At 36.7% G+C, this 16,158-nt stretch overlaps 1 protein-coding gene across 3 annotated transcripts in view; it reads left to right on the top strand.

The window, feature by feature from the left end:
- The window catches only part of LOC123527245 (nucleolar complex protein 2 homolog), a 162,129-nt gene extending 145,971 nt beyond the window's left edge, over positions 1–16,158 (top strand). For all 3 annotated transcript variants that reach the window (XM_053523260.1, XM_053523259.1, XM_045306589.2), the window contains 6 exons: positions 12,120–12,221; positions 12,613–12,756; positions 12,957–13,070; positions 14,425–14,558; positions 15,009–15,143; positions 15,544–16,158. In XM_053523260.1, coding sequence (XP_053379235.1) covers positions 12,120–12,221; positions 12,613–12,756; positions 12,957–13,070; positions 14,425–14,558; positions 15,009–15,143; positions 15,544–15,793 — 879 coding nt within the window. In that variant the 3' untranslated portion in view covers positions 15,794–16,158. The remainder of the gene's footprint in view (positions 1–12,119; positions 12,222–12,612; positions 12,757–12,956; positions 13,071–14,424; positions 14,559–15,008; positions 15,144–15,543) is intronic.

Below are 16,158 nucleotides of genomic sequence, written 5' to 3' on the forward strand. Positions count from 1 at the left end.
ACTCTGGTGAGCGATCCAGGGTCATCATGACCCTCTTGTTATATAATCTAGGTGAAAGCTGTCAGTGGGCTTTCTTAGGTCTGAAGCTAGGTCACTAGGTTAAATATGAGGAAACGTTGGTAACACCCCGGAAGCCATATTTCGTATCTGATTTTCATAAAACCTAGTCGGAATGTTTGTCTTATGAATTGTAGGTAAAATCTCGAAACTCAGTCTTCTGTGGTCAAAATACTCAATCACCAGGTCAGCTGAAAGAGAGAAAAAAAAGCGTTTTCTACCTGGTTTTAATAATTTTTATTAGCTCGACTATTCGAAGAATAGGTAGAGCTATTGGACTCATTCATTCGTCGGCGTCGGCGTCCCGATTTGGTTAAGATTTTGTATGTAAGCTGGTATCTCAGTAACCACTTGTGGGAATGGATTGAAACTTCACACACTTATTCACTGTGATAAACTGACTTACATTGCACAGGTTCCATAACAAAATTATGCCCCTTTTTCGGCTTACATTCATTCAATTGATAAGGATGTTGAATAGTCGAGCGTTGCTGTTCTCCAATACCTCTTGTTATTCCAGAATGTTTGTGTTTCTGAAGTTGTAGACTTAATTATCTTGGGTCCAAAACTAGATCACTAGGTCAAATCAGAGAAAAGCTTGGTAGACATTAGAGGTTACAGTTTTCTCCTGATTTACATGATCATAGTCAGAATGTTTTAATGATATATTGGTCATATTGTGTCAAAACTAGGTTACTAGGTCAGTTCGTAGAAAAAAAGAACTTGTTTAGCTTTCCAAAGGGCACATTTTCTACTCAATGTACATTGAGCCTTGTCAGAGTGTTTGTTTTCCTTAAATCCAGGTCGAGATTCAAACTGGTTCACCAGGGCTCAAAATATGGTCTCTAGGCCAAATCATAGAAGAACCTTGTTAACTCTCTAGCTACAAAATTTTCTTCTGCATGTAAATCTGTTGAGAAAGTTTGTCTTAGATCAGGTTTAAAACTGAAGCATCTCGGGTTTTAAACTAGGTTACTTATCTTTTTAACGCACCAGATGCCACATTTTCTATATAATCTTCATGACACCAGTTCAGAATGTTTGTCTTTTTTTAACATTAATATTTGAAATTGTGTCATCAGTGCTTTGTATGGAAGCGTCCTGGTGCCAGCAGAGAGATTTAAATTTGTCTTACATACGACTTACTATCTCCTACGTAGGAGTTAGTATCTCCTACGTAGGACTTAGTATCTCCTACGTAGGACATAGTATCTCCTACGTAGGACTTAGTATCTCCTACGTAGGACATAGTATCTCCTACGTAGGACATAGTATCTCCTACGTAGTACTTAATATCTCCTACGTAGGACATAGTATCTCCTACGTAGGACATATTAAGTACTACGTAGGAGTTAGTATCTCCTACGTAGGACATAGTATCTCCTACGTAGGACTTAGTATCTCCTACGTAGGACATAGTATCTCCTACGTAGGAGTTAGTATCTCCTACGTAGGACTTAGTAACTCGTACGTATGTCACTGACTAAAAGACTCTCCAGCATGCGTAATGGAACAATATACTCGTGTGTACTATTATTTAGTAAGGAAACGTGTGTAATTTAAAACTACACGGCATGGATGACTTTATAAAAACATATTTTGCATCTGGTATGAAATACCGTGAAATATTATTTTGTCTTGAAAAAATAAATGGGTTTAAAGTTTCTTTACGAAGCCTTAAACGGATATTGTCACGTATGAAGTTATTTAGACGCATAAATAAAAGTGATGAGCTTAGTGTTGGTCTCTATGTCATGGAAAATGTAATGACATCCAGCAAACAACTTGGATACAAGATGATGCATCAGAAACTCCTTCAAGAGGGATATGTTGTTACACAAGAAACAGTTCGCCTGATGAAAAGAAGGTATTGAACAGAGAAGGAGAACTCGTCTTCAACGTCGGATGTACCTGAATCTTGGACCTAATTATTTATGGCATATCGACGGGTATGATAAATTGAAACCGTACGGGCTGTGTATCAACGGAGCTATCGATGGATTTTCTCGTTTCATAATATGGCTTGAGGTGCACAAAACAAACAGCGATCCTAAGATAATTGCTGGTTATTTTATGAATGCTGTGAAACATTTGCAAGGCTGTCCAACGCGTGCTAGGTCAGATTATGGCACCGAGAATGTTTACATTCGACAGATGGTCATTTTTCTTAGGGGTCAGAGAGACGAACAGTTAACAAACAGCTGTTTTTTACAAGGATCAAGTAACCATAATCAAAGAATTGAGCGTTGGTGGGGTATACTTCGAAATGAAAATGTTCAGTACTGGATAGATTTTTTCACAATGCTGAAAAGTACTGGTGATTTCAACGGAAGCTTCCTTGATAAGGCTGTTCTGCAGTTTTGTTTCATGGACTTAATTCAGGTACGTCTATATTTTTTTTTACAAAACATATGACAGATTTCTGACCTTTCTACACGGATTTTCGATTATATCGTTCATCGTATAATGATGTTACTTTATATAGAAACAGATTTTGCTCTACATGTATGTAGGTTAATTATTTGCTGGTCGTGTTAAAATATATAATTTAGTGACCAGGCACAGGCACCAGTATCGGACCTGGGACAAAAAATATGGACTTATTTTCATCCTAAATGAGTTCAAAATGAAAAATATGTAGTGAAATATGAGCCCCCTTCAAAAGATACATATGTCTACTGAAGGCCAGAATCTCGAGAATCGAGCCTGCGAGCAATGGGTTCACTTCCCGGGCCGTTGTGAAATAAATTCTCTAGACAAACTCACTGTTTCCTGTATACATTTAGCTACAAAATGAGACCGACCCGGTACGTAAACATAGACTAAAGTATAGCTGTCCGCCGATTACGGCTCAAATTCAATAAAAAAAGAAGTACTAAAAAGTATAACTAAATACATAACTAGGGCCACTCAAAATCGTCAGTAGCATCTCAAACACGCGATATTTGCGTTTCATATTTTTTCCACGGTCTTTAAAACTCAATTTCTGATTGGCCAATAGCGACACACCTCCGACAGAACCGCAACGTTTCGTACAAAATTACTCGGATATTATCATATCTGTTTCAATGGCGGAGAATACAATCGAAAGACCGACGGAAAAATAAAAAAGTAAATATAGCGTGTAGCAGATGCTACTGACGGTGGTGAGTGGCCATAATTTACATATTTAGTAATACTTGTTATTCATGGCAAGTGGATTTGACCCGTGCTAGGCTGACAAACATCTTTTAGTCCGTAATTTCGTACCGTTTCGTTGTGCCACACTTCTATCTACCTGGAGCTTGCAGCATTCTGATAGATATTTCATGAACGGGGAGGGCTAGAAACTTGGGGTTGGTCTCAGTTTGTAGCTAACTGTACATGCAAAATTGTGATAGGTAGTTTGTTCAATTGTCTAGAGACTTTATTTCACAACGGCTCGGGAAGTGAACCCATCGCTCGCAGGCTCGATTCTCGAGATTCATGCCTTCAGTAGATATATGTATCTTTTGAAGGGGCCAATATTTCACTACATAGTTTTCATTTTGGACTCATTCAGGATGTAAACAAGGCCCTATTTTTTGTCCCAGGTCCGATACTCGTGCCTGTTGTAAGTTACAATGGTACCAGAAACGTCAATATTTTTCAATACACGGGCGCCTGAATTTCATATCGGGTGCGTAACGTAATTTACTGTTTGTCGTTGCATTAATTATTTTATTTATTTCAGTATTGTTAGTCTTAATCAGACTATTAAACAAATTTATAAAATCAGACTATTAAACAAATTTAAATATTCACATTTCGTTTATACATGTAGATATGCATGTGATAAAAAGGTTATTATCTTTGCATATATACATTATACGTGTAGATACCGGTATGTATGAAATAAAAAGTTCTCAATGCACGAGTTCTGCAACGGAAATATTGGTCGACTTTTGGAGCGCAAAAGAACGAATTCATATTTTCCAATGTAAATCCAATACAGTACTCTTTTTATTACTTACGCATACCTCACTTTTAATTATTATATAAATGGTACACATCTTTTTATGAAGCGTGAGTGAAGTTGAAATTATCGTCGCTGAAGAACTTTTAAACGTGACGATATACCTGAAACTGACGTCACACACCCGGTATGAAATTTGAACATAAAGAAATAGCATTTCAGATTCCACTGAAATTTAATAGAGTTTTAAAAGGAGTGTTAACAAATACATTTAAAAGTGTGTGCGAAGTCTTAAAAAGTGTAAATACAGGTCTATATATAGCGTGCATCGTAATTACTTTCTTTCGCCATTATACTTTTATCTATACATTTTTTTCAGGAAGAACTTAACTCTATAGTTAAACTGTGGAATAACCATCGTGTAAGACCATCAAGCAATCCAAACCAGCCATACGGAAGACCATTTTTGATGTATCATTGTCCTGGTATATTCGGCTGTCAGGATTACCTTTGTCGTACATCTGAAGCACAGGTGAACTTGTGTCTTGAGGAAAGTATTCAAAAGGGAAATGTTACATGTGACGAAACGGTGTTTGAACTGTGTACCATCATCATGTCGGACCATAATATGATGCCTGCCAAAACAGCAGACGATGCTGCACTGCTTTACCAATTTCTCCGACGGGAAATATTAAATGAACTTCACCAGGACTAAGCCTAAACGCAAGACCAACCAATATAAGGCGAAGTATGTCGACGCACAGGCTACTCCGTTATTTACAAGTTATTTTAAACAAGTTGACCATGTTCATTTGTAAAACATGAAAATGACGTATAACTGTTAACTGATTGTTGTAAACATATTAAATAGTGTCTTTAAATCAATTCATTGTTAATCTCAGTATTAGCAAAGCAGGAACAATTTCAATGTTTAACAATTTAAAGAACCAGTAAACGCATCTATTGTAACACTTTGCTCATGTGCGAGAATTGATCCAAAAGTTCATGGATATTAGTTATATATTTAATATTAACGGACGCCAATATAAACATTTTAACTAGACTATTCGAAGAAGAGGGCTATTGTACTCAATCCAGGCGTCGATGTAGCCGTCGCGAGTTATATTTAAGAAATGATTTATAGCAAAACCGTGTTTCAACACTATTTATATACGCCGAGTGTAATAATTTTACGAGGGCGTATACCGAGAAAATATTTCATACGACGTATAATCTGCGGAGTGTATAGTGTTCAAACACAGCTTTGCTATGAACTATTTTGATTCTAATATGTCTATTGTAAAATTTCATTCAAATATGATAGAACTGTTTCTTCGCATATAACTGTTTCTCCTTTTGAAAGGCTTATTAAAATCATCTCTGAACATGCCCGGATCCAGGGACGGGCAGATGGTGCCCCCGTCCCAAGTTGGCTGAGAAGTGACCTATACTCATCAAAGATGCACCATGTACTGTATGTACTTGCACGCAAAATTTTAACCAGGATTTTCTAAGTCCAAAGGGGGCATAATTTGGCTAAAAGGCAGGTCAGAGTTATGGGACTTGATGCTGTCAACTAGTTTTATAACCCCAAAGACACATGTGAAGTTTCAATTCAATATCTGCATTATGATGGGCTAGAAGTTTAATTGAGAGAAAGCTATATTTAAACCTGTCTCTTGTCTGTGACTGAAAGCTCTTCTCCAAGAGAGATATCTTCTTTTGAAATATCTTTTAAGGAAAGGAAATTAATTATACAGATAGCTCTTTAATTAAGATACAATTATCAACAAAAGTAGACTCTCTCTCTCTCTCTAAGAGAAATCAAATAAAATTTATGATATATCTTGTTTCACGAAAATGCTTGTTGCTTGCCTTTCTCTCTCTCTGTCTCTCTCTAAGAGAAATCAAATAAAATTTATGATATATCTTGTTTCACGAAAATGCTTGTTGCTTGCCTTTCTCTCTCTCTGTCTCTCTCTAAGAGAAATCAAATAAAGTTTATGATATATCTTGTTTCACGAAAATGCTTGTTGCTTGCCTTTCTCTCTCTCTGTCTCTCTCTAAGAGAAATCAAATAAAATTTATGATATATCTTGTTTCACGAAAATGCTTGTTGCTTGCCTTTCTCTCTCTCTGTCTCTCTCTAAGAGAAATCAAATAAAATTTATGATATATCTTGTTTCACGAAAATGCTTGTTGCTTGCCTTTCTCTCTCTCTGTCTCTCTCTTAAGAGAAATCAAATAAAATTTATGATATATCTTGTTTCACGAAAATGCTTGTTGCTTGCCTTTAAACCAAAAGAGCTCTTGGCTTACCGTTGTAAGCAATTACATTGAGCGTTTTTAGGTTGGTCAAAAAGTTGGTTTTTCTTAAACATTTCTTTATTTCTTGTCTCTCTTGCGAAAAATGCTGCCACACTATAAATTCAAAATTGCTAACGACGTTCACGACGACATGCAAATACAACCGTCGTTTTACGAACGTTGATGTTTCTAATATTAGCACGACATAACGTTTCAATAACTTTTAGCCCAACCCATTGTATATATGACATATATGATGTATGTGATTGTTGTTTATTTTTCTGTATATATGTACAATAAAATATGATTAAACTAAATGATTGAGTAGTAATTGGGAGTCTGTAATTATATTTAAAGGCGAGTGTTTTAGAAATTATATTTTGCTGAACTATTCATCCTTTATTCTTATGAAAAACAAATGCTTAATTTTCCATGAAAAAAAAAAAGTCAGAGTTAGTTTATACATTTAAAATGTATGGCGCGAAATATCACGTAGACGAAGTCATGGTGGAACTGACATCTATATGTGCACAAAATAACAACTATTTCAATTTATCAAAACTCTTTTGAGCAATTAAATAATGAATAAAACATTTGACATCGGTCTGAAAATGAGCAGGTTTCGAAAAGTTGACCTCTGTCAATTTTAGTACACTAATTAGTCGGGCCACAAAAGTGGTTACCAGGCAGTGCAGTCTTAGGGTTAAGGTTTACAAGCTAAATCTTTCAAATAAGGTGCCTTAATAATTTTGCCTATAGAGGTAGCTTTAAAACACTGCTAGATCTTTTAAGCTAATGTTATCTTTTTAGCTATGTTAAAACTGATTCCTAAAACCTTCGACCTACAACATGCGCGATCCCAGAGGGGGTGGGGGACCGGGGGTCCGGACCCTCTCTGGAAAATCCTTGAAAAAGGAAAGAAGAGAAGAAGGAAAGAAAATGTTTGTTTTTTTTTCGAAAAAGGCAATATTAGGACCGCATTCAAAGTATATGCGGCTGCTGCTTCATACGATCCCGACATAATTCATATTTATATCAATTATCTAAAAGAAACTAAGAATTCTACCTTGAAGAAAACTTTATTTTATCATTTCCCCCAAATTTAACAGGTTAGCACATAAAACTGTGAAAATAAGGGATATATTATATATAAACTTGCAGTGGAAAAGTGTTCTTAAATGCTCCTAAAATGCCCAGAATGCTGAAAGCACTAAATTTCAAAATTTTCCGGGTGGGGGAGGGGGTCGGACCCCCTCTGAGAAAATAAGCTGGATTCGCGCATGTACAACTCCAAATTTCCCTGACTTTTCCCTGACTTTTGCCCAAAGTCCAAATTTCCCTGACTAATTACAAAATTCACCGACTTTCCCTGACCGTGGGAACCCTGACAGAGTTCAGATGTGTATGAATTGAACGCCCGACTGGTTAAATACCGATCTAGAACAGACAAAAATAGTTCCGTCTCGGCCGAAAGTGAGCTTGACCTTTCAGCTAGGGATGTGGATCTTGCACATGTCTCATTATTCATATAAAATTCAAATATTCGTCTAACTCTCTCTCTCTCTCTCTCTCTCTCTCTCTCTCTCTAAGAGTCTTAATTACTGTATATTTTCTCTTAATTACAGTACTATATTTAGCCCACTTTATATATTTTTTTCTACTGAATTTTGTGATCTATTCCCGAGAATACACTCAATAATAGTGTTCCGAAAAACTAATGTCATATCAACTTGTGGTCCGACGGTTTTGCTTTCTTTAACATGGTGTGTGTATCTTTTATATATTGTATATGTTGTGAAATTTGTGAAAAAGAGGAAGAATAGAATAGTATTTAAATAAAGTGAAGCATTTTTTTAACAGTAAAATCTTTTAATTACCGAATATCACGGCGAATTTGTAGGTTCCAGTCATTAAATCTGGTTATCGTTTGTTTTGTTAAGTTTATGCCTAGAGAGAAGAAATTAATGACGAGTAACTTGGTAAACATGATTTATTCCCCTTTATCGCTCTTCACGGTAGAGGCTATTTTTTTTTATAAGAGCTAATTTCATGAGAAATAACCTTTACAATTTTGTTTGATCAGAGTGACTAGATAAAAGAATAATTGACTAGTTGAAACTCACTAAATCTTATAGAACATTGATAATCGTATCATGCAGTCAGGTCTATATAAATTCGTTCTTTGTTATTGGTTAGAAACAGTGGTTAAGAGATTATTTCACGGAATTCAATGAAAAGTTATTTATTTAAGCCCCTTCTCGAGACAACACATAAAATACAAGAATATAAATGAAATATTGCAATAAATGCCTTTTATCAGCACGCAATTAAAAAGTCAACCAGCAATGTTCAATTAACACATGTACCGGAAACGCAAGTAGGACCACAGAACGTTGCAGCGCCGCAAAATGGGAACCCTTTACGTATGAGTTACTAAGTCCTACGTAGGAGATACTATGTCCTACGTAGGAGATACTAACTCCTACGTAGGAGATACTAAGTCCTACGTAGGAGATACTATGTCCTACGTAGGAGATACTAACTCCTACGTAGTACTTAATATCTCCTACGTAGGAGATACTATGTCCTACGTAGGAGATACTAAGTACTACGTAGGAGATACTAAGTCCTACGTAGGAGATATTAAGTACTACGTAGGAGATACTAAGTCCTACGTAGGAGATATTAACTCCTACGTAGTACTTAATATCTCCTACGTAGGAGATACTATGTCCTACGTAGGAGATACTAAGTACTACGTAGGAGATACTATGTCCTACGTAGGAGATATTAAGTACTACGTAGGAGATACTAAGTCCTACGTAGGAGATACTAACTCCTACGTAGTACTTAATATCTCCTACGTAGGAGATACTATGTCCTACGTAGGAGATACTAAGTCCTACGTAGGAGATACTAAGTCCTACGTAGGAGATACTAACTCCTACGTAGGAGATACTAACTCCTACGTAGGAGATAGTAAGTCGTACGTAAAACAAATTTAAATCTCTCTGTTGGCACCAGGACGCTTCCATAGCTTTGGTAGTATTCTAAATGCCACATTTTCTACCAAACGTCTGCCTTAATGAAACCGAGTCTTACTGGAAACTGAGTTAACCTTGTTAAAAGAGACACATGGATTTCATAAGTTAATACAAAGAATTTACCCGAAAACTGACAAATTTGCTTTGAAAAATTTGAATCTTGTGTTTTGTCAACAGCTGGTGATGGATGAAGCCGTGCCCTCATAGCGTTATACCAAAGGTTAATGCTAAAATCTCAACTCGTACATTTTGAGATCGTTTCACACTGGTACTGTGTCATCCGATCTGGCAATGTAAGGCTTCCAACGGTATTTAGGGTAAAGTAAGCTGTCACCTGAGGATTTAGCAGTTACCTACGTCAGGGAACCAGCGCAATAGATACCATAATGTATGTTCAGAATTTTGCAGGATATGTCGGTATCAAATGTCAGATAAAAAATTGTGCACTGACGTCAAGAGGTGAAAATAAGCTGTGACACTCGATTTGAGTATGTGGTATCCGGTTGCATGTGTCGTGGCGTAGGTTACTAGCCGTGTTGTAGAGTATTAATTATTTGGTTTGTTAGTGTCACTCCATGGAGGTTTGTGGTGTCGGTATGATAAATGGCTGTAACTGGAGTGCTTGGCATAAGCCCGTGTCCCCGTATTTATCATACGGACCCGGACCCTGTTTCCCCTTGCAAAAAAACTTCCATTTTCCCCCAAAAATATATTTCCCAAATTTATTTCACATTTCCCCTTCTGATGGAGATTGTTTTCAATTAAAATTCACAAATTCTGTATCGCATCATTGACAGACAGCATTTTGTTATACAAAGTGAAAACGAGTCAGTCAAGAACTAGTCCATTTGTGTTAGATATGTCAGTAGAAAAGGCAAAAAGAAAAAAAAAATCAACAACTTATGGAAAAAAAAACAAGCTTGCCATTATTTTCCCAATTTCTGAATTTGTCGCGCTTATTTTCCCAATTCCATGGGCACAGGTAGTTTAATAATTTCCAAAAAAAAAATCACAGGGACCGAACAAATTCCTGCGGATGGTCACAGACAAACACAATAATTTATTTGTTTCATCGTTATTTTAAGCCTAACCCGACATGAAATGTAGGGGGACACCACGTGACCACATTTTAATTTTGAGGGGTGGGGTGGGGGCGTGAAAGGAATGAATATTTCGTCTCAACGCTGAGGTAACGATTTGTTGTTAAGAACTGTATCAGAACTTAAAAACTTAACTTATCTGAAAGTATTTGTTAAAAAAAATGTAATTTCTTCATGCCAATATCTTCATGTCTGCAGGAAGAGTATATTGGAGTGTTTTGTTTTTCAGCAATGGAAATGTTTCCTTAGTAATTTTTGGCTGAAGCAAACGCCAAAGACTGTATTATAAAGAACCCTAGATGTTTAAGTGATACGTTTGTTTCCTGAGGAAAAGCAGCTTCTATGTCCAGGGGTTTATGGGCGGTGCTAGTTTTCCCTGTATGACAAACAATATCAGCTGAAAATGCAGAGCGCCTTGGCAGAAATGCGTTTTAAGTAAATATGTATCAAATTGTTCAGTGATAGTATCAAATTGTTCAGTGAAAACACTAGTTCATTTTCAGGATAATTTTACGGATTTTTTCCCTGCTAATCCCCTACCGAAAAAATTTAAACCGTTTTGATTTCGTAAAAGATTTTTGCCATGACACTGAGCTATGAAACGCGAGTGAACCGTCTAGAGCTGTAATGACCCTTTCACTAAAAACGTTGTACAAACTTTCCTACCTGTTTATTTTCTGTCACGCCGATCAAAGGTCAGTCGTTGGCTAGACGGAATATTTCTCTATTATTTTATTTGTTATAAGAAATGACAAACTAAGGACGCTCTGTGTTGTTAGTTCTCTATCTTTGGATGCGGGTTAGTCTGACATTCCCAAGGTGCGGAACCAAAAAGATAGGAATAACGCTCCAGACACAGTGTTTCTCAGATGTGGTTATAAGAAGTTAACGCGACATTTGAGTGACCACAATTTATGACTTCTACAGCAATTTAATTCTTTGAAGAGTTATGAAATGTTTGAAATTGGAACACAGTGTTTTTTGAGCTTTGACGTAAACCGTCTTGTCTTTATATAATATGCCTCTTTCTTGTATATCACTCTGTCCTTCATTTCCTAATAATAATGCGTAGTCTGCTGTTGTCAAGAAATATCTTAATAAAATATCTTTGCTTTTGAATTTTGCTCAGATAATCTGTCTTCTTCTTAGATCGCCATGATAGTGTTGTAGAAAGGACTTCATACAAAGAACATTTAATTTAAAAAGGACAGCTGTCGCAAGTCTACCGTAGAATTATCTCAAAAAATAGTACTGCCAGAGCACAGTGTATAACAAGTATTAATCATTTTTGTTCAGCTCGACGATACATGCGGTTACTTTGATGTTTTTTGTTTGCAGACAGTTTTTTTAAAATCAGAAATGTGCTAGATCTACTGGCTCGGCTAAAATTAGTCTTTTTTTTTTAATAGCAGGGGTCTCCGTGGCCGAATTGTTACGGTCACTGACTTCAAATAACTTGCCCCTCACCGATGTGGGTTCGAGCCTCACTCGGGGCGTTGAATTCTTCATGTGAGGAAGCCATCAAGCTGGCTTACGGAAGGTCGGTGGTTCTACCAGAAGCCCGCTCGTGATGAAATAATGCACGGAGGGGCACCTCCAAATTCGCAGTAAGGGGAGTAAATGTTGTATTTGCTGTTTTCGTTAAGGATATCAGAGTTGTATACCTTACACTTACAGGATGGTGTTATCGACCAGCTGTATGAACTGCTCCTGGAACACTTCCATGCGTACGCACACACGATCAGTTTCCCAGAACTGGTCTTGCCAGCCCTTCTCCAGGTAAGCTTCGGGAGTTAGACAAGTTTAAGATATGTATGTGTTTCTTATTCTTGATGTTTTACTCACATAATTGATGTACAGCTTGTAATGGCTTGATCATCCGTCCTTTCAGGTACATTACAAGATAAACTTGTCAGTTAATTCAGACGAGATCTAATGTTGTTTTCTATTTCATTGATAATTTTCTGATTGTTTTTGTCAAAGGTCACCAATTGTTAAACCATGGATTCGTTCATTCGTCCTCGGTAAAAAATGTAACATTTTCATTGGGATTCGACTGTCAGTGGCTCGCACATCTCTCATTTACTAGCATTCAAATCAAGTGAACTGCTAGTGTTTTTAGGAAAACCATGTTGACGACTAAAGTATGTGACGTCATGCTCTATTTTAGATGAAAGAGTTCCTGAAGAAGTGCAAGGTGGGAAATTTTACGAAACAGATAAAACAGATCGTGGACAAGGTAGAGGAGAACAGTAAATTTATAACAGCTCGACGCCGTACAGCCAGTATCAGCTTAGCGGACAGAAATGCAATTGTAAGTATTTAGTATTTAACCCTTACTATATTGGACACGATTGGTTCTGCCTTTGCGCCCAATGTAGATCATGATCAGCCTGCACATCCATGCAGTCTGATCATGATATGCACTGTTCGCTATTCAGTCAGTATCTTTTTTGGTAAGCACCCCTTTTTAACAGTTTATGGTTTAATTTCTCCACTTATTTATATTTATAGGATCGCTGGGAGAGCAGCTGCTTGGAAGCCAAGACTCCGTTGGGCAAGTTCTACACAACATGGCGTAAACTGCGAGACCGTGAACTTATGCATCGTATAGCAGCCGAAGATGAGGTATGTTCCAAATTAGGAACTGTTATTTTTATTCTTTGTTCAGTTAACCTGTACGTATTATTGCCCTTTGTCCTTTATTTATTATTTATTGTTTGAGTCAACTTTTCTGAAATATGATTTTTTTCTTGATTTATTTGTAAGACAATATCGTTCATACATTGTTCAAAGGAACATTTTAAACTTTCAGGTATATTGATTACTTGATAATGGATTGGCGTTATGTTTTATTGTAATTTTCAGCGATTTGAAGTTTCAAGAAGTCAAGTTTTGTTTTATTGATTGATTTTTGTAAAACAATTTAACTTAAAATGTGTGTAGAATTAAAAAATGCTTAGATGTTTTCGAAATTGTTCATGTGCCAGAATTTTACGCAAGGGAAAGTACATTTTTTTGCTAGAAAATGGATATCTTTAAGATATTTTTAAAATAAGACATTTCCTACTATCCCCGTAAGAGACCTTAGATCTAATTTCATAAAACTGAAATCCAGGAAATACTGAATGAGCCGCACCATGAGAAAACCAACATAGTGGGTTTGCGACCAGCATGGATCCAGACCAGCCTGCGCATCCGCGCAGTCTGGTCAGGATCCATGCTGTTCGCTAACAGTTTCTCTAATTTCAATAGGCTTTGATAGCGAACAGCATGCATCCTGACCAGACTGCGCGGATGCGCAGGCTGGTCTGGATCCATGCTGGTCGCAAATCCACTATGTTGGTTTTCTCATGGCACGACTGATATTGATTTGGTTACTAGAGTTTCCTTTCATGCTTTTGGTGACCCTGTTCGAATACTTTTATGTATTACTATCAGTACATGATGTTTCTTTGCCGCACAGCAAAGGTTTATTCTGAAGTCCACAGTTCTATTCGTCACCTATCGGTTTTCCACTCCCGTCAGTCCGTACGTACGTCCATCTGGCCGTCACAGAAAGTGAGATCCTGTGATAGCTGTAAAAGAACAAGATATTTTTCATGAAACTGTGTACATGGATAGATGCAGCATGAAAAATATGCACGTTTTTTTTTTTGTTGCTATAGAAACAAATGTGGTTGCTTTGCGCCAGATAGTACTGAAATGATAGTACTGTATGACTAAAAAGGAATCCTGCGATAATTTAAAAAGTGCAAGAGATATATTTTCATGTTCATATAATGTTTAACTTTTTTGCAGGAGAAAATCAATGTGAAATAAGTTCCATGTAGTTATTTCTTTAACGAAGAATATATAATAAAAGCATATTTTTTAAAACTCGAAAAAATGGAAATTTCGACATGACCCCTGCATGCCTTCATGCCGGTTGGAAGTGTTACAAAGATTAACAACACTATTTAAATGTGTCTTCAATGCGCAGGTTGTAACTACAGAGCTGCCGGAAGTGAAACGACCGCAGAAAGGACTACAGAAAGCCACCGACTCAGAAAAGAAAGAGTTCTCCGCATTGTTTGATAGTGACAGTGATGACAATGAGATGGATTTAACAGAAAGGTTAGCAATATGTTTAGAATTACTTATATCATTAATACTGAAATGTGTTTTTATATTACTTCTATTCCATAAAGTATTTTCGTCGAAATGTAAGACATATGTCAGAAAAAACATAATCGTTTTCTATCATAGGCAAAATACCAGAAAATTGGTAAAACTTGGTGAAATAATGGAGTTTTACTCAAAGTTAGAAATTTAACTTTTCAAAAAACCCGCAACGAAAAGCACACAGAGCGGACGATAACGTTATTGACACGCCTCCCCCCACCTCCCTTTCCCCCCACCCCATCCTACAGACACGCAAAAAAAGATCTTGGTATGAAAATGTTTATGTTTTTGTGTGGTTTTCAAAACTGTATCATCGGAGACATCAGTTAGCCTGTGTAAATGTAAAGAACTAGGCACGTTTAAGGAACATTACAGCAACCGATGTAAATTCTTTGTTTTCAGTTTCCTGCCACCCGACGAAAAGAAGGCACTTCAGAAGGAGAAGAATAAGAAAGAAAAATCTAAAGCAGGAAAAGATAAAAGTAAAGCGGCAGAAGATTACAGCAATGATGACGAAGACAGTGATGATAATTACGAGTACGTATTTATTTAGAATTTTATGTCTGCTCGAGGTTCCGTATCTTCTTGTTTCCTGTACACCTCTTTTTTTCTTCATTACAAATTCAGTTAATTTTATTGTTGAGTTTAAGTATCACCGACACCGCCTATGTCATATGAAAGGCAACTTCCCAACCTAAATGGTGGAGGAGGCCCCTAGGAGCCCTTTCTGGCATTATTTCAGGTATGTGTGGGGTCCTTGATAAATCCACCAACCTTTAGCCAACCGGCTGGACACCATGGACCTCATATGTATATAATGATATATATATACAACAATGATTTTGAACCGTTATTATTTCACAGAATTGTGATTGAAACTTCCGTCTACATACAATGCAGTTTCAAGGATTTAACTGTTTTGCGTATTTCGTTTCAGTGATTTTGACAGTGATGAACTTGAACAGCTGGCAGGTTCAGGCTCCGACGACGATGATGTGGAGTATGATGATGGAAAACAAAATACTGGTGATGACAATGATGATAAAGATAGCGATGATGGTGGTGAAGAAGAAGAAGAAGAGATGATGATGATATACCGGAAGGAGAAGATATTGTTAAGGAATTTACCATGTCCTCTGATGAAGATGATGATTAAAGAACGAGCTTTAAACGACTTTATAGTCTAATGATAGATATTGCATGCCATCTTTGACAGTTTGTTCATAGAAATCATGTCCTTTACACCATCAAATGCGGGGGAAGTGACAGTTCGTTGCAACATATAAGAAGAGCGACCAGGAGCTCTGTTGGACAACTGAATGCCATTTATAACATGATACTGTTGAAAACACTGAAAAGCCCTGTTCCGTATATTAAACAAAACGAAATTGTATAAATATGGTCTTTTTATGAAGACATACATGAAATAAACGTTCAAAGTAGAAATTCCTTGATATAAATAAATTCTTTGTTACATTGTTAAGAGCAAAAGAGTTGAATGAACTGCACTGTAGTCAAATATTTGGGACAAATAAATGAAATGTAAAGATCA

The sequence above is a fragment of the Mercenaria mercenaria genome, chromosome 14, assembly GCF_021730395.1.
Source record: "Mercenaria mercenaria strain notata chromosome 14, MADL_Memer_1, whole genome shotgun sequence".
In the NCBI taxonomy this organism is placed as follows: Eukaryota; Metazoa; Mollusca; class Bivalvia; order Venerida; family Veneridae; genus Mercenaria; species Mercenaria mercenaria.